Source organism: Echinops telfairi, unplaced genomic scaffold (genome assembly GCF_000313985.2).
Source record: "Echinops telfairi isolate 266 unplaced genomic scaffold, ASM31398v2 ScPeMD7_7458;HRSCAF=8496, whole genome shotgun sequence".
Classification (NCBI taxonomy): Eukaryota; Metazoa; Chordata; class Mammalia; order Afrosoricida; family Tenrecidae; genus Echinops; species Echinops telfairi.
Window position 1 is genome coordinate 3,448,362 of NW_022111358.1, and position 22,042 is coordinate 3,470,403.

General features: G+C 43.8%; 1 protein-coding gene and 2 pseudogenes across 1 annotated transcript in view; 1 reads left to right on the forward strand and 2 right to left on the reverse strand.

Moving 5' to 3' along the window:
* Nucleotides 1-21,480, forward strand: part of BLMH (bleomycin hydrolase) — a 31,543-nt gene extending 10,063 nt beyond the window's left edge. Inside the window, exons 8-13 of the mRNA XM_045299963.1 lie at nt 14,264-14,419; nt 15,302-15,460; nt 15,572-15,639; nt 16,676-16,793; nt 20,021-20,090; nt 21,461-21,480. Coding sequence (XP_045155898.1) covers nt 14,264-14,419; nt 15,302-15,460; nt 15,572-15,639; nt 16,676-16,793; nt 20,021-20,090; nt 21,461-21,480 — 591 coding nt within the window. The remainder of the gene's footprint in view (nt 1-14,263; nt 14,420-15,301; nt 15,461-15,571; nt 15,640-16,675; nt 16,794-20,020; nt 20,091-21,460) is intronic.
* LOC115872998 lies at nt 11,286-11,410 on the reverse strand (annotated as a pseudogene).
* LOC105979008 lies at nt 12,989-13,789 on the reverse strand (annotated as a pseudogene).
* Nucleotides 21,481-22,042: the final 562 nt, after the last annotated feature.

A 22,042-nucleotide genomic window follows, 5' to 3' on the forward strand; every position in this document is an offset into this window, starting at 1 on the left:
GGGTGGGTGAAGGGAGACGCCGGACAGTGTAATATAAGATACAATAATAATTTATAAGTTATTAAGGGCGCATGGGGGAGAAGGGAAGAGGAAGGGAAGGGGAGGGGAGAAAAAAGGAAAATGAGCTGATTCCGGGAACCCAAGAGACAAACGAATTTTGGGAATAATGAGGGCATCAGATGTATAGATGTGTTTTATACAATTGATCTATGTATTGTGATGAACTGTATGAGCCCCAATAAATTGATTTAAAAAAATTTTTTTTAAACCAAAAAAAAAAAAAAAAAGGCGTTAGTGTTCATGGAGGAGGGAGTGACTAATTCGTGATATAAAGGTTTCACAGGGAAGCTGCTTGAAACAGCTCTTGGAAGAGCAGAAGGGAATGCCACTCAGCTAATAGTGCAATTATGTATACAGCAGTATGAATTAAAGTGCAGCGTCCGAACATCGTGTGACAGAGGCATTTATTTATAGAGTGTCAACAGCAAACCCCCCTCAAACTCACTGCCACCCTATAGGGCGGAGTAGAACTGTCCCCGAGAAGTTCCGAGACAAACTCTTTCCGGGAGTAGAAAGCCCTGTCTTTTTCCTGCGGAGTGGCTGCTAGTCTAAAACTGCTGCCCTTGTGGCTAACAGCCCAACTCATAAGCACTACTCCATGGGGGGTCCTCTTTATGGACTGTGATTGATAGCAAATTAGCCAGAAAGGCAGAGCTGTGAGAGATCTCAGGCAGATGCCAACATTTTTTTGGCTTTATTCTATAGGAATAAAGCTGGTAGCTGTCGATGGTTGTATCTGTTAAGATCATGAATATTAAAGGTAAATAACGGCATTGTTTTTGAAGCAATGAAAACTCTATGACGGTACTCTCCATAATCCAGTTTGAATCTGCATAAAACAAATTGCTTTGAGAAAAGAATAAATCTTTCCCAGTTTTAAGTGCTTAGTAGGAATCATTCGGTTAATACCCTCCTTTCAAGATCCTTTGTGTTTAATGAAACCAAAAAATCAACCCTACTGCCATCAAACGGATGCCTAGCAGCCCTTTGGACAGTTAGAACTGCTTACAGGGTTTCCAAGGCTGTATACCTGTACAGAAGTAGACTGCTCCCTCTTTCTCCCAGGCTGGTGGGACAGTGAGTGCTAACCACTGATGCTTCCCTCAGGTTTTCCTTTTAAATTCCTGAGCAGTCGTGGAGTAGAATGGTTGAGACTATGGGCTGTGGCAGCAGGTTGGCCGAGGTCCGACCTTACTACTTACCAGCCATGTGTCCCAGGAGAAGCTCCTTCAACTCTTGTCTTCGTTTGTTCACGCCTAATATGTCTATTCCAGTGCTTGACATGAGCTGCTGCTCAGATATTTGTTGGTCAGGTGCATGGAGTGGTTTCATTTTTTACCGCATGCTTTTAAATGATCTAGTACTTACTTTCTCCTTCTTCAATGTTTTTACTGAAGAGCGATGGCTTGGTGTAGTAGGGAGAAAAACAAAAACAAGCTTTAGAATCAGATAAGGGTTGGTATTCTGGCCCTACCATTGAATAGTTCTGTGATCCTGGGAAAATAGCCTAATCTGAGATTTCCTTTGGGATTTAAAATGTATTTCTCATTGGCTTTGTGTGAGGAGTGAATAAAAAATTCAACATAAGAGTGCAAGTAATAGTGCCTGCACATCTTAGCAGCTCGGTAAATGTTATTTTTTCCCTTTCTGCTTTGGAATGATCTCCTGCAGAGACCCTATCTCCTGCCTAGTTTGCCTTCATTTGCAATTAGATGGGGTATACAGTAGTGGGATGCAGATTCCATTCTGAAAAGGGTTACAGGAAAGGACCTGCACAGACACTCTGTTGGCCTTTGATGTTGGCCTTCGTGCTCTGTGGATTGTGATAGATATTGAAGATCCATATCCTGACCATGGACTGGTAGAGGATGATCAGCACTGATAAGATTCAGGGCCAGAATGCTCACCCGTTTTTCCTCCCCTAGCCCCCCAGGGAGAACTAGGACAAGCTTTACCAAGTGCTGAGTCAGGATGTTTTACAGGGTCATTTGCTTAATGACTTTTCTTAAAGTGTTGACTACAGAGGCTGATGGTAGGTTTTCAGATGTTTACAGCCCCCATATGACTCCTGTTTATTGAACCTGACTCTTTGGTAATGTAGAGTCTAGCTTTGGCTTTAAAATCACAAATTAGTACTTGTGCTTTGCCTAGCCTTATGGGCAAGTTAAAATGGTGACTTAAACAAATAGCCATGAGACTCAGGCAGATTTGAAAGAAACGTGTTTATGCTAAAGACACTCTTTCCGAGAAAAGACAGGTACAGGTTGCTGGGTGAGGTGACACCCTTGGCAGATCTAGAAATGCAGTGTTTGCTTTTCCAGTTAGGATTATTACAAGACATAAAACCCCAAACCCTAATTGCTTGTACCGTGAGAAGGGACAGGGGCCATTACGATCGGCTCAAGGAGCCCTTTAGCAGGGAGCCTCCGCTCAACGCTTAAAAACAGCGTATACCCTGAAGCTCGCCCCAGACCTACAAACCATTTCCCCAAAACTGGGGCTTAGTTATCTGCATTTTTATTTTCTCTTTATTCTTTGATCTTATTTATTTTATTCTATTTTTGTTTGAACAATTCTTGTAATTTCTGGAACAGGTAATGAAGGGTCAAACATCAAAAATATAAAAAGACATATAGTGAAAAGTCTTTTGGCCCTGTCTTATTTTTTTAAGCACTTTATTAACATATACTTTGTGTATGATACCATTCAGTGGCTTAAATATATGAAAAATAGTTGTGTAATTGTCCCTGCAGTCTTAGAAATTTTCTTTTTTCTTGTGCCCATTGTTATTAGCTCCCTGTTTTACCCAACTTCCCCTGTCATAACTCTAAAGATCTATTAATCTAGTTACAAGGTCTATGGATTTACCTATCCTGGATTTCATATAAAAAAAATCATACCCCCAAAATCCCATTAGTTACAAAAAAATAAAATAGGTAGACTTCAATCCTTCAAAAAAGCAGATGATAAAAACTAGAACAAGTTAAAGGGGCCAAAGGGGAAACCCACTGATCAGTTGTTGAATTTGAAGCTAACTACATCTGCAGTCGTTCATTTTCTATGACATTCTGTCTGAGAACAAAACTGTTCACGTATCTAGTCATCGGTCCCAGGGAGTTCGTTCAGTGGAAACAATCCACGTTGGGATTTGGCAAATGGATTTTGAGCTTTCCCTGTCATCCATCGCTGCCTTCCCGCCCTGTTTCCTATCCTCCCTTTTCCATCCTCCTCCAAATTGACTTGTGGTGGGCCGTGTGTGTCAGAGTAGAACTGTGCCCCATCAAGTCTGCTGTTAGAAGTAGACTGCCAGGCCTTTCTTCCTGGGCGTCTTTGGGTGGGCTCCATCTCTTCGCCGTGTGGTGAGCAGCCAGGCCAGTTACCTGCAGCACTCAGCACCAGCTAGTGGAAGAGGGTCTGTAAGCTCTCCGCAGATGGGAAGGAGGTCTGCGTTTTACTGTGCATGAGGTAACTTCTTGGGGGGTCTTTAAGCTAAGAAGGAACATGGTTTAGTTTATTTTTATTTGTTTTTTATTCACTCAGGCTCTTTTGACAAAGTCAGTTGTAAAACAAGCAAGAGAGTACATCGGGAAACCAGCTAGAAGTCCAAGGAGGCAGTGGATGGGAGCTTTTTGGTGGTGATATTTTGCAAGTGAGACATTTAGAAGTCATGAATGAATTGGATGTAGAGGACAGGGTAAAGACATGACTCTTGCAAGGCAGCTTGTAGATAAGGCCTTTTGTTATCAGAGTTAGCAAATGTGCGTTAAAATGGAAGAAACAGGGTTCTGCAGGAGGGACCTAATAGGTGTGTGTTGTAAAGTAGTGCTCTTAAGACATGAGTGTGTGGAGGAATCACCTGTGAGGATCTTGTCAAAATGCTTTTTGATTCAGATGGTCTGGGTTGATGCCTGAGAATCTGCATTTTCAACCAGCTCCCAGGAGTAAGAACCACACTTCGAGGAACAAGGTTTAAAGTAGTGAAATATTTCCTGTCGATGAAAATAGTTGAAGATTTGGGATATTCTGGTTAATCATAGTACAATATCTCTATGAATTTAGGATATAGAAAAACACCCTTTCTACTTGACAGCTCTTTTCCTTCATTCAAACACCACTCCAGAAATAATCTCAAAATTATCACTTTTGAGTACGAGCTATCGTTGTACTGTAGGTAATCATCAATATGCATATTGATTATCACTGTAATGTAGAGAATCATAAGTATTGGTTTCAGCTAAAAAACAGTTTGAAAAATTAGAGCTAACTTAATTGATTTTAAAACCTACTTTTAAAAAATTTTTATTTTATTGGGGGCTCGTACAATTCTTATCACAGTCCAATAGTCCATACATATATCCATTGTGTCAAACACATATGTACATTTGTTGCCCTCATCATTCTCAAAACATTTGCCTTCTACTTTAGCCCTTAATATCAATTGCTCACTTCCCCCCTCCCCCCTCCCTCATGAACCCTTCATAATTCATAAATTATTATAGTTTTGTCATAAGTTAAACTGTCTGACGCCTCCCTTCGCCCTCTTCTCTGCTGTCCATCCCTCAGGGAGGAGGATCTACTTAGATTCTAAAACCTACTTTCAAAGCTTTGGATGTTTTCTTGATTGGGGTGTTAACAAGGATTTGATAAAATTTTTGACCTGACCATATCTTTAGTGATTTTTTAGGCTTGACTCAATACCTTCTTGGGCTTTGTCTTTCTGTGTGAGCTCTATTTGAGCTTGTTTCCGTTGATTTCACTGAAGGACTTTGAATGTACCTTTGTATACCTTTCACGGACTGAAAATACATTTAATGCCATCTTTCACAGCTCCTGCCCTTCTCTCATTCCCCACCAGGAGGCAGTAGAGAGCTGTCTTCCCTCCTCTCCACTTTGCTGATCAGCAATCATGGTCCAAGGAAAGAAACATCAACCCAAGGAAGGCCCTCCAGAGGGGACTGTGAAAGAGGGTTGTCTAGGTCATTGCCATATCAATTTCTCAGGAGAGAAGATCGACGCACAAGCAGGGTTTCGGGGTCCGTTGGTTACAGAAATGAGTCATCAAGGCCCTGCCTTACACCCTACATCACAGCCTGCCTCTAGTCAAACCTGGGAATGCTTCCTCCTCAAAGTGGCCCCATGTAGACAGTTTTCCAAAAGAATCCAATACCTAAGGCCCCATGGTCTCTGCTCAGATGCTTCTAGACTTATTGTGTGCTCTGGAGGTGCCTGCAGGGAACTGTTTCTGCTAAGGTCAAAAGGACACCAAAGGGCAGATGGCCTGGCTAGGTCACCTCAGTCCCATGCACCCAGAAATCTGGATTCCAAGAGAATCAAACCAATTTTGTCAGCCCTCAGCTCTTGTCTGTGGCCACTTGAGTGCCTTTCTAGCCATTCGACATTATGATCTATGTATCATTACACTTTTGAACTAGAATCCCCATCAGTCAAACTAAAAAGTTGGATAGCTAGAAGAACACTATAGATTTGAATTTTTATGACCATGGAAGTAACCAGTATTTCTGTAGCGTTTACTTTATATCCTCAGTGTGCAAATGAGAGTCCTAAGATTCTTTCGCCTCTATAATGATGGTAAGGACTGAAAAATTTTACTCCCTTATTGTCTTTATTTTATCCCCATTCTGACTCTTCTGTTTACTATGATATCCTCCATTCTGTGTCAGCCTATGCAGAAAACCCTACTCATGTTAACCCCACAGGACAGGGTAGAACTGCCTCTCTGGCTTTCTGAGACTAACTCTTTATGGGAGTAGGAAGCCTTCTCTTCAGGGGAGCGACTGGTGGTTTCGAACTGCTGACTGTAAGGTAACAGCCCAACATGTCATCACTATACCACCAGGGCTCCTTCTTGAGCTTCTCACATTTGTAAGTATGAATGGCTGCCGCTCGGTGGTGAAAGGAATGGTGGTGGTGGTGGTGTAATGAGTAGAGAGTTGAGCGACTAATCACAAGGTTAGCGGTTTGAACCTACAAGCTGCTCCATGGTAGATAAGACTTTCTGATCTCGGTAAGATGTACAGCCTCAGAAACTCATAGGAGCAGTTCTACTCTATCCTTTAGCTTTGCTAAGAGTTGGAATCCCCTTAATGGCAGTGAGTTTGGTTTTTCTGTCTCAATGTCTGTGTCCTCGCCCCTGCCCCTCATTAGGGGGGATGCCTGACACGCGTACGCATGCATATGGGAATTGACTCAGTCCTGCATCATTTGTCTTTAAATTAGAACCAAAGCATTCTTTCTCATATTCCATATTTCATGCCTTCTTTTCCTATTGCTCTTCCCCTTTCCTGATTCCATCCGTTATGTTGTTATCAAACCACTGTCATCAAGTCCACTCAGACTCAGTGACCCTGCCTAGGGTCTCTGAGACTCTAAATCTGCCTCGGCTTTCTCCCATGGTATGGCTGGTGGATTTGAACTGCTGACCTTGTGGTTAGCAATTTAACACTTACCCAACAGTGGGACCAGGATTCCTTTGTTATTGTTGTTAGGTGCCATCAAATCTCTTTTTAATAATACAGCCAAAGTACACGAGACATCGTCTCACCATCCTTGTTTCTAAGGAGCATTCTGGCTGTACTTTTTCTAAGACAGATTCATTTATTTTCTCGGAAATCCATGGGATATTTCATATTCTTCACCACCACTGTAACTCAAATGCATCAATTGTTCTGAAGTTTTCCTTGTTCGTTGTCCAACTTTCACAGGTATATGAAGTGATTGAGAAAACACTGGCGTGGGTCAGGTGCACCTTAGTCCTCAACGTGCCGTTTGCTCGTCAGCATCTTAAAGAGGTCTTCCCGCAGCAGCTTTGCCCAGGGGAGTAGCACTCAACTGCTCTTTCCACAACGTTGGCTGGGTGCAAGCACACGCAAGCCCCCACAGCTTTTCTCCATGTAGCTGAGGTTGCTGACCGCTTCAGCTGTGAGAGGAGTTTTGCTTTGCTTCTGAGTTGCAATCCATTCTGAATGTTTGTCTTTTTTGGCATGCTAGGTTGTATAATTTGCACATGGTATAGATTGTAAATGATTCTTCCTCCAATCCTGATGCTGTATTCTTCTTGAAGAGAAAGGGGGCTTCACAAAGTTTCTTGGAAAATGAAATTAAAAGATAAAGAATTCTTGCACAGCCTTACTGAAGCCTCCTCGTAGTGCACCTTCTCAGATGATGTACTTGGCACGTACTTTGAATGAGTGGTAAACAGCGACAGCCCTGATGAACACCTTTCCTGATTTCAAACCAGGGAGTGTAGACCTTGTTGTGTTTCAGTAGCTGCCTCCTGGCTCCTTTGTAAAATCAGACTTGAGAGACAAGATCCTTCTTATTTATAATTCAGACTCAGCCTACTGACGAAATGGATTTAAATTAGAAATGAGATTTGAGCCTTTCTGACACCTACTAGAACTTTCTGATGGGCAGGAGGGTTTGTTCCAAGGGATTGCACAGACCCACATTATAAAGCTGGTGTAAGTTCCAGGTTAATTAGTCAAGACTGCAAAATCTTCATCAGAAGCCAAGTGGCCCCAAGAGGCTGGACTAGATACAGCATATCTCCTTGCAGCTTGCCGGGGCCTCCTAGGTTTGCAAAGGAAGGGTCTCAGTGGCTCTAAAACATTGAGCTCAGTTTCTGACCCTTTTATACCAGGGCCTATATCACCGTGTAGAATCCAGAGTGAAGAGGTTAATTACAAACATTGGACAACTTCCCTAATCCAGATTCCGAGTCAGGAAGGGCACGTCACAATTGGTTAAGGAGCTGGAGGAAAGCAAAGCCAGTCTTCAGAAGTCACTGAGCTGCCTTCAGGTTTCCCGCACCTTCAGAAAGCCCACGTTCCCAAAGTCCACGCCTATGACTGTGGCTGAATACCTTTTGTCTGGTTGATTCTGATAACGAAGTTTGCACTAAAATCCCATTTCCAAGTCATGTTGGAAATGGAACAACAATGGAACAACCCCATTATTGTTGTCGTTGCAAGATATCATTCGGTTGCCTCTACCCGGCCCAGCGCCATCCTCACCATCATCTGAGCCCATTGTTGCAGCCACTGTGCCACTCCTTATTTAGGGTCTTCCTTTTTCCCCCCTGGCCCTCACCTTAAAAAAACCTTAGCGCAAAGTACTGTTCTAAGCATTGAGAATTCAGCAGTAAACAAGACCGTCAAAAAGCCCCTGACCGCAGGGCGTGTGCATTCTAATAGGGAAAGAGAAAAGCAAACGTGTAACAGAATATGACAGAACAAAAACCAGGCCACGCTCCCTACCATCACACTGACTCCAACCCATGAGTGACCCTGGGGGCAAGAATAGAGCTGCCCGTGGGGTCCCAAGATGATAAATCGTTACAGAAGCAGAAAACCCATCTCTCACCGAGGAGTGGCCTTCCAGCTACTGACCTTCTGGTTAGAACCCAGTGTGTAACCCACCGCACCCCTGGGACCTCTCTAATATATTAGAAGATGATTATCAAATATAAATAAACCAGGAGAGAAAGATAGTGCTGGGACAAAGACTGGGAAACGTACCTAAAGACGCAGAAACATTTACCTAAATGGACTAATTGTGGTTTTTCATTATGTGATTCTATTCTGGGGAATACGATTGTGTTCTTATTTTATTCAGTTCTGTATAATGGCTTGTGTTCAGTGTATAGTGTTTGCGTGTCCACTTCTTGAATGTCAAGTGCATCTTGCAAGAAGCAGATGACTCTCCTGCATTGTCCACTAGGGAGCAGACTTGGCTCTTCAAAGATCACTGCTGCTTGACAGTTTCTACGTTTGGGAACAGGGTATGTTAATTCAGAACAGCATGGTCTTCGATAAAGAAAATATGGTATCAGAGGGCCCCAAGATTATGCTTCAGAGATTCTTTTTTAATTAGAGCTTATTTAATGAACTATTATTAGTTTGTCCTGAGGCAATTAGTCCTTCCAGGTTGTTACAAACTGACACAAACGTGAATGACTGTGGTGATGAGTCTTAGGACCAAATAACATAAAAGCAACATGTCTGAAATTACAGACGTTTACTAGGATCTGATAAAAAGAGATGCCACCCGGATCCTCCTTCATGCTTATGTAGACATTTCATTTTATAAAATATGCACCAGGGTGTAAGGTTTGCCTTGCCAAAAGAATCACTATACATTAATTTAGAAGCAGAAATACAGATTTTCTGTTCATTTGGGGCATCAAGGATGTTTTCAGTTTGCCCCAGAGAGAGAAGGAGTGGTTTGATGCTTTTTAATGTGGACTCAATTAGGGAGTCAGGCCCACAGTGAAGGGTCTATGTAAAGCACAGGGGGCGCATCCAGAGTTATCTGTACAGTGTGTCCATGGGTGGACAGAAGCTCACCCAGTGCTCTGAGTCTTCCCACGCCTGCTCCTACCCCGTCTCCCAGTGTTTTGTCTGTCTCTTGCTGTCTTGACGAGGGCCTGGAGGGGCTGACCGCCTCACCCTTGGACAAGTAAAGTCAATGTCCCTCTGACTGACGTAGGGGTGCAAATGTGACAATAAACGCGGATTGAGAAAGCCCGTCCTTGAAGTCTAAAACTCTCCACACCTCCACATGCCCTGGCACTTTCCTTGTCTTGATTATCGTTACCGGTGGCACTGCCCTCTCCTCATGGCAGATTCCTAAATTTGAACAACTCTAAGGAACTCTCTGGCCCGTGTGAATCCCAAACAGAACTCATTGGCCCGTGACTCCAAAACCAGACCCTGCAATGGAGTCGATCCCGACTCCTGGTGACTCCGTTGCTATTGCTGTCTCTCTTTAGAAATGCCAGAGCCTGAGAGTGGAACAGCTTCACGTGTAGGGACCAACTACTCGGGTGCATAGAACGTAGAATAAATTGCCTCGTAAAGGAAGGTTTTCTTGCAGAAAACAGAACAAAACAGTGCGTGGCAAGCTAATTAAGATGGTAAAAATAGGGGCTATTTCCCATAATCACACACGACTTCGAGTCTCCGTTCAGCCTAACACCATAGCCAAGCCTGTTCTGGTTCCTAGCTTTGGCTCCCACAGTGACGGGGACCATGCGCTTAGGGGTTGTGCCCCTTTTCTTCCATCCTGTCCCAAGACTTTGGAGGCCTGGCCTATCCTGAGGATGAGGAGAAGTGATCACCAGGCAGCTACAGTGGTTTCTGAGGACATGTGCTCCAGACTGAGAATCGGGCGTCTAGAGGAGGGGTTTCTGGGTGCGTGAAGATGCCAGGTCAGGACTAGGAAACTGAGGAACTTCCCTAAACGGCAGTCTAAGAAATTCTGGCGACTCACAAATAGCTCAGGTATGCCCAGGGCGTGTGAAGAAATAAGCTTCTTAAAGGCTCTGTGATCGAGAGTTTGGGTGGAGGTATGGAAGCCACGCAGGCACAGGCTCGAGTGATTCGTTGGCGGCTCTGGGCTCTCCATGAACAGGAATCGACTTGATGGCACCGGGTCGAGAACGAGGGGCAGAAATCTTGAAGGGAGAGGAGAGTAAATTAGGGGTTAGCGCACACTGCTCAGAAGTGGAGCCTGTTAAGAGAAGATAAGGTCAGCACACAGGTTCCCCAACTTATTTGGCCTACTGCCCCCTTTTCAGAAAATTACTCAACAGCCCCCCTGGCGATTACAAGCGTTCACACTATAGACCATAATCCAGGGTAAAGTGTAGTGACCTGCTATTGCAGCCCTTCTGGATCGTTCTTACACCCACCCCACCCAGGGCGGTATCACCCACTCTGGGAAACACTGGGCTGTACTTTCATTTTGATCTCTCAGCTTTTTGCCTGCTTCTAGAACACCCCTGCGATGTGGCTCACGTAATCTGTGATATCTGGCATCTTGTCTGGTGAGAGCCGAGGGATAGAGAGCCCAGAGAAGTAGTAGGACGTGACTTGAAGTAGCTCCGTTGCTCCCAAGATTGACTCTATAACATGGGTGGGATTAGCTTAACCATATTTCACACCTCTTCTTGAAATTTAGCAACAGAATCTAATACATTTGATGGAAAAATGTATGAAGGGAGAATTGGGGAAACACAAAATTGAGACTTTAGTCATTCCAAGACCCAATTTGCCAATGTTTAAATGCATGTATCTCAGGAATCCTTGCTCTTGCTTAAACTAGAGACAAAGGAGAGAGAGGTCCTGAATTAGAAATGGAATTTATAGTTCCATTTTTAATGATGGTGACTTCCTGTAATTGTCATATGGCAGATTTAAATCCATAATGTGTCCGAAACGATGCATGGTACTGCTAGCATGTTTGAGTTAAATGGAGCTCACACATAGGAGAACATTGTTTCCACATGTTGATACTACACTTGATCTTAGCCAAAAGGCCGAGAAGCGATTCCACATATTGAGTAAGAGCTCCCCATTGGAATTTTTCTTTAATATATACATTTTCGGTGAGTTTCCATAGTGATGAGATGTACATTCCAGAGAACAAGTTGTCCTATGGCATTGCTCATCATCTCCCCCTTTCTGCCTGTTGCCATCCCCTCCGTTTCCCTGCCCTGTTGCCATCTCACCTTTGCTTCTGTGTCAGCGTCAGCGTTACTGGTGTAAAGGAGGGTGTTCCTTGGTGTGACCGTGCGTTTTATAGGCCAAGCTGTTATTTGGCTGAAAGGTGATTCTTGGTAGCGGCTTCAATTCCAGACTAAAAACATGGGACTTAGGGTAGTAGTCTCAGGGATTTCTCTAGTCTCCATCAATCCAGTAGGCCTTGGCTTTTTAAAAATGAATTTGATTTGGTTCCAACAAGGCCCTTCTATTATATCCCTGGTCATAATGGTCAGTAGTGGTAGCCAGGCACCATGTAGTAAGCTCTTCTGGTCTTGGGCTCAAAGAGGCTGCGGTTCGCATGGACCATTAGTCCTGTGGTGGCGTTTCTTCCTTCAGTCTTCCGTTTCCTTCGCTGTTCTTTAGTTGTTTCGTAGACGGCCACTTGCAAACTTTTAATATCGCAGTTGCTGCTACTCACCAGACTAGCATGTAGAACATAACCTAGAATTGAAGACATTTTCAAAAAGAGTAGAAACCCAGTTTGAACTTCTTAATCTATATTTGAGTTCAAATCCTAATTCTTCCATTTACTGGCCTTGTGGCTTCAGATTAGCCGTCTTATTTCCCCAACCTCCAGTTCCTTGTCAGTCAAATGGAACTAATGCCTATCACCCCTACTGTGAGGGTTCAGAGGTGGTTTACTTGGAGATTGTAGGTCACTCCTGTAGATACTCAGAACCCCTCTTTTCACCTCACACCCTCGGGCTTCACTGTTGGTTTAAGCGTGGGATCTCAATTCAGATGGTGATCCTGTTAACCTCTATTTCACTTGAAGTGGGTTACTTTACTTTTTTCTCAGTCTCCTCTTCTGGGGGGTGGGGGAAGGATGTGGGGAAGATGGGGGATTATACCTTGGGAGAGTATTATGAGAATAAGTAAACAGCAGAACATATTGTCTAGCACAAAGTAGATACACCTACTTTAAGAAACTTTTCTTTTGACTGTAATAAAATATGCAAATAATGCAGGTAATAAGTGATAAAATTGGATCCATATGGTGCCTGTGCTGGAAAAAAGAGGAGTAGAATATAGTATTATTCTTTTTAAGTCATAAGCAAATTTTATTTCGGAGAGAAAGTACTTTCTATACTGTGATGTTTATTTTTGTCTTTCATATGAAGGGTTGTTTCAGTCTCATGAAGGCATAACACCATTAGAAAATATTGTGGTCCCACAATCAAAAAGATTTTTTTTTTTTTTTTACTGGCCAATGATAGTGTTTTATTCTCTGAATATATCTAACTCAAACTTCATTTTCAGTAAGGTAAACTGTAACGTGAGTAGACAGCACTATACGAAGAATGACTTCATCAGACACTTTTCCATTTAGTCAGGTGTGGCTGTCTTGGTCGGTATAGACACATTTACATAACGGGCTATGCTTGAGCCTTCTTTGCAAGCAGCTGTAGGTCTTGAATGCACTTGGCAATTGTTTCCTTTTCCTGCTGCGCAGAGATGCTCTGCACCACGCGCTTCTCCGCCCAGCTGATCATGTGCTCTTGCTCCTTTCGACGCGCCACATTTTGCACAGAGATAGGGTAGTCCGGGCGATTCTGCACCTCCTGGTACACACTGTGTGCCCATTCCCGGTACGTAGCCTCCAAGGCCATGGCGATATTATTCCTCTGAACATCACAAAGGCAGTGGCATTTCTGAACCAGGGCCTGCTGGGCCTTCTCATATCAATCGTACTCTGGATGCCTTTGATGGAGGCCTGCTTTGTCTCTTCTAGCTTGGCAGTTTTTTCCTCATTGAGTTTATCAGCAAATTCCGCCACAGAGGGACCATACTTTTTAATGCCATAGACAAGCAACCCCATTGTTGCTATGCTTGAGAACGTTTTTGCGGTGACCACATATATTTCTTTGCACAGAAAATATAAAATGAGCCCAGTTCCGAGCATGGAAGGTCCTGTGACCCCAGTTTTAGGATAAAGGAACTGGAAGAATTCCTCAGGGATCAGCCCGAAGCGAACTTTTCCTCCATATTCAGGAAGAGGTGGCTGCCCTGTGTGACACATCCTTGTGGTTTGCAGTGCCCCTGGACCTAGGAGAGCCGCGTTCTTCAGAAAGCACCAGCCGGGACAACGTGGTGAGGGAGGGCCCAGGCGGCGGTCGTAGCGTCCCTGTCGTGATTGCTCTGCTAATAATAATTTTAACAGACATTTTCATCTAAGTTCCATCCGAAAACATACTAACTTCAGTGAGCAGAGTTCGTGGACACAATGAAAGGAAAACCTAGATGCATGAAGGGAAGGAAATCTATTTATAAGATATATGACATTATTTATCACTTGGAAAATAATCCACAGACAGCCACCCGGATCTTGTTGGTATCAATGGTAGGTGGTTTCTTGGGAAAGGAAGTTTAATTTGCAGGGCAAATACTACACAGTAAATATTAACATTTCAGAATTGCATTGTTCTGAAATGTTTATGTGAGTGAGATCTCACAAGTTGGCTGATATCAAATATTGGACATGAACCTTCTGATTTTCAGAGTAAGGTTTGGTTTCCTGTGGAATTTCTGACAGTCGAGCCACTGATTTCTTATATCCCTAACTTGAAGAAAATTACCCCCAAATGTGCAAAAACTGCTCCCCCCCACTGTTGCTCATCTGCCCTCCTCCTCTCTTCCAGATATTCCGAGTGGTGTGTATTTGTTTGGGTAATCCTCCAGAGACATTCACCTGGGAGTATCGAGACAAGGATAAGAATTATCAGAAGATTGGCCCCATAACACCCTTGGAGTTTTACAGAGAGCACGTCAAGCCGCTCTTCAATATGGAGGACAAGGTGGGCGGCGCGAGGGCGGCTAGCTGCTTGCCATTTGCTTTCAAGAACTCGTTGCCTACAGGGAGGGTAGAAGGCTCCTGCGTGGACTTGCCAGACCATCAAACGCAACACTAAGCACACAGTTCTTTCTTCTTGGTCTGGAGGGTTTTATGCCGTATTGGGACCTACCACTTTGCCCAGTACTCCTCTTCAGAGCCGTGTCTAACTCGGGGCCAGCAGGACAAGCAGCTCACTTCCCCAGTGCTTCCCCAGTTGTCACTTAAGAGTCTTTCTCAGCTGCAAAGACAGTACAAGCATATTGGGTGTTTCTTACCATGCGTTCAGAGCACCTCTGGGCTGTGAGCCCCTTTGACGATCCCCTCCCCGCAGGGAGCACTGCCCTGTCCTCGGTTTTCTTGATTCCTTCAGGCTCTCCCTACTGCCTCCCAAGGGGACTGGAGCCAGCTTCCTTCCTTTATTGGTTCTCGACTCTTCTATGCAGATGAGTTTTGTTGTTGTAGGATTTCGAAGTCCTAGCTCTGGGTGTTGTCCCTACCTCATCACATGAGAACAGGGATATTTTAGTGATGAGATTGTCATCCTGGCTTGCTTGGTCATGCAGTTTTCCAGAATTCCTTTTGGAGCAATTCCTGCCAAGCAGAAGAAACGAATAGATGCGGCCCCCACGTTTGTTCCAGTGAAGAAGAGGAAGCCCCTTTCCTCTTGCACTAACGAGGACATTGAAGGACCTTCACATGTGTCTACACCTGTGTAATGATCATGTTATCTTATCAAAGCATGTGCAATGAACGTGAGGCAGTCATGAACCCAAAGTAGAGGTATGTGTCTATCTCGACATTTCTTGGTTTTATGTTGTAATCAGTGTCTTCTTGATCCTAACAGATTTGTTTAGTGAATGACCCCCGGCCCCAGCACAAGTACAACAGACTTTACACCGTAGACTACTTAAGCAATATGGTCGGAGGGAGAAAAACGCTGTATAACAACCAGCCTGTTGACTTCTTGAAAAAAATGGTTGCTGCCTCCATCAAAGATGGAGAGGTTGGTATTGTTTTGGGATCCTCTGCATGGGGTTAACACCGTCTGTCACTTCGCGAGTGGATGAGAAGATAGACTTTGTGTTGACCTTATTCTTCTTCCATTTGTTTCTAGGCTGTGTGGTTTGGCTGCGATGTTGGAAAACACTTCAATGGCAAGCTGGGCCTCAGTGACATGAATGTGTGAGTGCGGGACATTGACGCAAACAGGCCATCTGTGGGTTGCGGCTGTGGGAGGGCAGTCTTGGGCTGAACTGACCGCGAAGGCTCATCCGAAGACCCTCCGGAGATTACGATCGGCTACGGGCAGGGCTCTTTCTGTCCACCCTGTAGAGTTTGAGGGGTCATGTAGAAACTCCAGCTACCTAATCCTCTAGCTTGGCAAGTCACAATCACAATTCATGTCTGATTTCAAAGCGGTATGTGTCTGTGCAAAGCTGCCTGATCTGAAAAAGACACACACACAAGTATAATCGATTAGAGCACACACCTGCCCAGTGTGTCGGGATGTCATACAAGGTTTCTCCGAGCCTGTAGTTCGCTGTTTGGTCCTCCTCACACTTTGCTTCCTTTGGCATCCCTCTGACCTTGGTGACAAGGGAGCCACACAGCAGGGTCATTCGTACAGACTCCTGGATGGTCAAAATAGACGGGGAAGGTTGCTTCCAAGGAATTTTCCCTCGTGAGAAAACGAATAGATATTTTAAAGGTTAATAACAGGAAGAAAGAAATCAACTAAAAATTAATAGGGTTTTTTTTTTTTTACCTTGAAAGTGGTCTCTGACATTTTTGGCATAATTTGCTTCAATTTCACCATCAGCAGTGGTCTGAATGAATTCAGAAACTGTAGCTCTACCCACTCAGAAGTGACTACTTTTGAAGGAAGTTACTTCACAATGGTTTTCATTATTTGTTAAAGTTCTTTTTAAGTTTTCTGGGCAGTATGACAATGCAGACTCATCAGCTTTTTGATAAGAGGACTTTGTGTTTAATCATTTTATATTTCCTAGGCTACTCTTATGACATATAGGCCATAGAATCCCACTCACAGACTCCATCGTGTGTGCGCCCTGTTCTCTCTGAAGCGGTTGGGCTGGAGGCCGCATTGATTGCTGTGGAGTTAGTGAGCCCTTCCGATCCCCGATGTTCCCGTCATAACAGAAGCCGGCTTCCCCCAAGGTGGCGCTCGCTTGACGTTGTGCCGTCGTTCTCCGTACAGCTACGACCACGAATTAGTGTTTGGGGTCTCCTTGAAGAACATGAGCAAAGCTGAGAGGCTGACCTTTGGCGAGTCCCTCATGACCCACGCCATGACCTTCACGGCTTTCTCCGAAAAGGTATGACCCTCAGCACGCCTGCCGCAATGTTTGCACGGATGCGTGCGCGTTCGCCTGCCAACCCGTTCTCCAGCAGAGCTTCGCTTGTGTATGTGATTCCTTTCAAGGTCAGCTTCCAAGTGAGACTTTGTACCTGCGTCACTTTGGGGTTTGGCTGCGTACGCGAAGATAATATAAGTAGGAACTTTGCAGACGCAGCAGAATTTGGGCCACGGGCGTAAGGAAGTAACTGCTTTTCCATAGTTGTGGAAGTTCTTGGTGGGAAGAGAGGTCAGTAAGGAAAGTTGGGGAAAGATAACTTATTTCTTGGAGTTAAAATGTGTCCAAAGGGTGTCTTGGTGCTCACATCTGGATGAACTGTATTCAGACTTGTAGTCACCCTTCAGATTCGTCTGCAGTAAACTGTAGCGGCATCGATACAGTCGTTTGTAGGCTTCTTGTTCATTTCTGGCTAGGCGCAAGGCTTCAGGAAACTGTATGAGGGGCTTCAAGCGTTCATGGGCTCGTGGGCTCTTTTCACTAACCTTTGGAAGCCCCTTTGTACTTTGAATTTCCTATATTACTCTGAATATTAATGTCACTATCTAAAACACAGGGTTAGAAACAACTGCAAGTTTGTCTTTTCACCGGTAAGCCTCCCACTTGTCGACTGTGGAATAGACATTACCTCGTGCTCAGGGATGACAGGGAAAAGAAGACTTTCAACTACTTTTACTCTTTATTTTGTAATTCCGTTGAGAGTCGCGCAGCAAAACATGCATCAGTTCTACACGTGCAGTTCAGCACCACTGATTACGTTTGAGTTGGGCAGCCATTCTCACCTCCATTGCTGAGTTCCCCTCCATTCACACAATAACCGTCTTTCCTTTGCCCCATGTGACACCCCCACCCCCCGCCAGTCTAAGAGCCTCATGCTTGCTACCTACTCAAAACCCAGTCTTATGGAAGACCTTTTTACGTGCATACAAATCACAGGGCTAGGGCTGTAAGTGGTCGTTTAGAGGCATTTGCAGTTTCCGTTGCGATTTCCCAAGGTGTGGCGTAAGAGCACCTTGAACGAATGAGGCAGTCCTAGGCCGACATTCCAGATCCTCGCGTTAAAATAGTGCAGAGGTTGAAGGTCTATAGACCAGTGGACTCTTCTCCTTGGCTTTCCACCCCTTGGCGTTCGTTCACATCCTAGAACTAGCAGGACTGCGACACCAAGAAACAGACCGGTCAAGGTGACTCAGTAAGGGTGAAGTACAATTGGTATGACCTGTCTAGGTCAGGAAAGCCATTTGAATATCGCAAAAAGTGATCTAAACGCTTTCTCAGCTAGGCTTAACGAACTCTCACATTTGCATTATTAACAAAGCATAGAATTAGGTCATGATCTGTTATTTTAAATAAGACTGCCTTTTTACATGAAAGAAAATCGTAGAAGTAACTTTTCCAGAGTAAAATTTTGAGTAAGTTGTTTGTGTTTATATGCTTAGACCTGCTGAATTATAAAATTAAGTGAATTTGTTATTAAACTATAGCTTATTGAGTTAAACTTTCAGTAACTATTTAAAGAGCAGTTTTTTTTTAATAGCACACAAAAAGTAGCCATTTTAATTTGCAAGAGAAGTTTTGCTTTTGGTCATTGCCATCTCCGTTGTACAGTAGTCCTGTTTTTCAGAAATAAAAATCAAGTATACTTTATGCCATTTTCTCTGGAACTGTTAATCCTTGACTGGCATGGCTTGTAACATGCTATTTTTCCTCAGGGAAATGGAGCCATCATACATACCAAGAATATAAAGCAGAATTTATACATTCATAACTGGAATTTTGTATTTGAGTTTTTGACCACCAAAACTAGTGTGAATAGCATTTGAATAATAATGCAAACATAAATGCATGTTAGTATTTGTGTGAAGGGGACGTCAAAAATGTGGGAAAATTCCATTACCTTATAATTCCATTTTTCCATGAGCTTTTTGGAGCCCCTCATGTTTCTGGAATATTATTTTCTGTTCCTGATTTCTTAGAATCCCTGAGGGGAGGGAGTGCCAAATATTATCAACCCAAATTTATGAAAGACACAGGAAACAATTGGCGTAGGTCAGGTAGGAATTTATGGACAGAAGAAACCATAGGGAGGTTTTTAGACTTCAAACAAGTAAATGACTCTAGGTGGTATAGACTCTATAAGTTATATGTAGAAAGGAAAGGTGGAGAGTACAGTAAGGGAATAGGAACCCTAAACAGACCTTTGATATGCTAGCCTCAGAACATAGAAGTCAACGACATGATTTTGAAGGTTCCTGGGGCCAAAATTAAGATAGCAGTACAAGTAAGGGTGTTTAAGACTTGTGGGTGATAGATTGTTGGCTATTACTGAGATCCAAGCGAACGATAGTGAGAGTATAGTGTTCAAGTTAGCAGGGCCAAAGGAAAGCAAATGCCTTGTAGATAAGACTTGTCATGCAGTTATGTGTAAGTGGGAGCTGATGGGTTTGGAATCATTAGGAGATAATACTGGGCCAGCTCTCCTCTCAGGCTGTAAGGATTTTGTTATTTTGACATCAGCAAATGCCCTGAGCAAACCTGAGAGAGCAAAGTTTTGCCAAGTGGAGCCTTCCTCTTGTCTCTCTGTGTATCATTGAGCAAGAGAGTCAGGACAGTAGAATTGCCTGGGTTTTATTCTATGAAATGGTCTTTTTGCTTTTGCTTTGATATTCCCTGTTATATTACAATCCCATCTTTTTGTAACGGAATCAGTGAAAGAACACATTCAAAGAATACCACTACTTAATTTTCCTAATTAGAAAAACAAACAGCATGATGAGAATGTAGTTTAAAACAACAACAAACTCTGACCAGGTCTTAGAATCATTTCTAAAGTAAATTCAGTGGATGCCTTTGCAAAGAACTCAGATTAATTAAAAACAAGAGTCTGTCTTCAAATGGTGTTTACTGTTTTTCTTAATTTAGTATTTCCTTATCCAAGCAGCATTTTTAAACAGGCTTATTTTCTATATGTAACATAATTGATTATAAATGATAGTATTTATTATGTTGTTACCCCAGAGATTCAAACTGAAATATTTCCCTTTTAGTAGGAAATATATGTCCCTGGTCATGAATATCGTGATTGTGTAGAGTAGCCTGTTTCCTCTGAGTGGTTCACAAGGGCTAAAATTACATGGTACCTCATGAGCAGAGAGCCTGCTTGCACACTCTATGGCCATCTCTTGCAGGATGAACAGGATGGCGCGTTCTCGAAATGGCGAGTGGAGAATTCCTGGGGTGAAGACCATGGCCACAAAGGTGAGCGCCCATAGATGATAGGGACTCAGACCGAGTGGAGTCTGTTCCGACTCGAGACAGGGATGGAAAGCTTCCCCAGTTGGAGGATTTTCCCAGAATTGGTTCCATTGATTCAACTGTTGTGGAGTAAAATCCCAGGGTCAGGTGTGATCTGAGAGTTCCGATAATTGGCATGGCATTGCCTGAAGTTCCAGGCTGACTTTTAAGCCAAGATTTGTTGTGCTGACTCTGGTTTCTTCGATTCACTCCCATCCATGTCGAAGCTGCTAGACCTCTTTGCATGAGAACTTCCTTAGCCATTGAGAAGGCGAGGTGCCCTTTGCCAGGACCTTTGCTTTATTCATAGCAGTTGACATGTTTTCATCTGTTGTACCAACCCTAGTGAAAGACAGAAGCATCGGTATAAGAGAATGGATTGGGGGCGGAGAATCCCAAAACAGGCTTTAGGTATCTGTAAAAGATTCCCTAGATATTGGAAAGTCCAAGAGGAAAATATCCTTGGGTACCATTTTGAGCAGTTTTATCCAGATGAATTAAAACCCAGGGAAAAGTCATGAGTAAACGATAGCAAGTAGGCTAAAAAATAAGACACAGGTAATATATGAATTGTAGAAAGATAAAAACGGGAAGAAGTCCCAAACCTATCACTGCTGTGAACTTGATTCTGACCCTAGAAGGTTTCCAAGCTGTAGGTCTTTACAGAAGCAAACTGCCACATCTTCCCCCTGAGTAGCAGCAAGTAGGTTTGAACCACGGGCTGCTTGGTTGGTTAGCACTCAAAGCTTAACCACTATGCCACCAGGGCTCCTAAATAAAAAGAGGAAAATGAAACCCTCCCTGGTTCACACTTTGTATATGCTTCCAAATTTTTGAGAGTAGACTTTTAAAGATGGCTGTTAATACTAGGGGAGTGTTAGTCTGGGTAAACTGGAGAAACAAATCCACAGAAACTCATATGTATATAAGAGAGAGTTTTATATAAAAGGTAAGTATACATGAAGAAAGCATCCCAACCCAGTCCAGTCCAAGCCCATAAGTCCGACGTTAGCCAGACACCAATCTACAAAGTCCTCCTTAAACTCGCAAAACACACCCAATGATGCCGACTGCAGGAAGAAAGCCGAATCATTGAGTGTGTAAGCATCTCAGCGCTGGCAGCGCGGCTTCTCCAGCACCCAGGGCTGCATCCGGGTAGGTTCATGTGGCTTCTCCTCAGGGATGTCTCACAGGAAGTGAGCCTTGCCAGTGGAGGCAGGGAACTAGCTAAGGCAGCCGCACACTGGTCTGACCATCAGAGAACAAGAAAGGTCAGGCTCACCGAGCCATTTATCTCTCCGCCCTTCAATTAACCCCACGTGTTTTTCGGCCAGGTTGGCGCAACAGAGCTTAACTATCTCAAGGAGGGAAAACCCTTTTAAGGAACTTTGATTTTTCAGTGTTTAGGATCTCACGCCAAGAAAGACGACGACCATGGAGTATCTCAGCACGTGTTATGTAGATACACGGGGGCAGCCTTTTGTGGGATCTAATCACCCAGTTCTTTCCTAGAGTCCATTCCCCTGATTTCTAACAAGTGGATTCCGGATGGGGAAAGCGCAATAGGCACTGTGTCCTAGACCGGTTAGAAACCTGGACGTTGTTCAGGAGCCCAAGAAGTGAGATACTCAGGCACGAGGAACCTAGCTTCAGCAGACACCTTACCACGCAGTAATTAGCCACTTCTCTACAAGAAACTAGAGACTCTAGCAATAGAGCTGTTTGACCATGGCCTCTCCACATTTAGAACAGCGACTTTCCAACTCCTCTTCGGAGCCCTGGGGTTCCTGAGGGTAAGAGGATGGGGAGGGGATGTGGACTTGGGAAGTGGGCCGCTGGGATGTTAGTTGCAGAGCATGTGCAAACTGCCCCAGAAGAGCCTGTTGAGTTCTGAACTAGAAAGAGCTTGAGTTTGC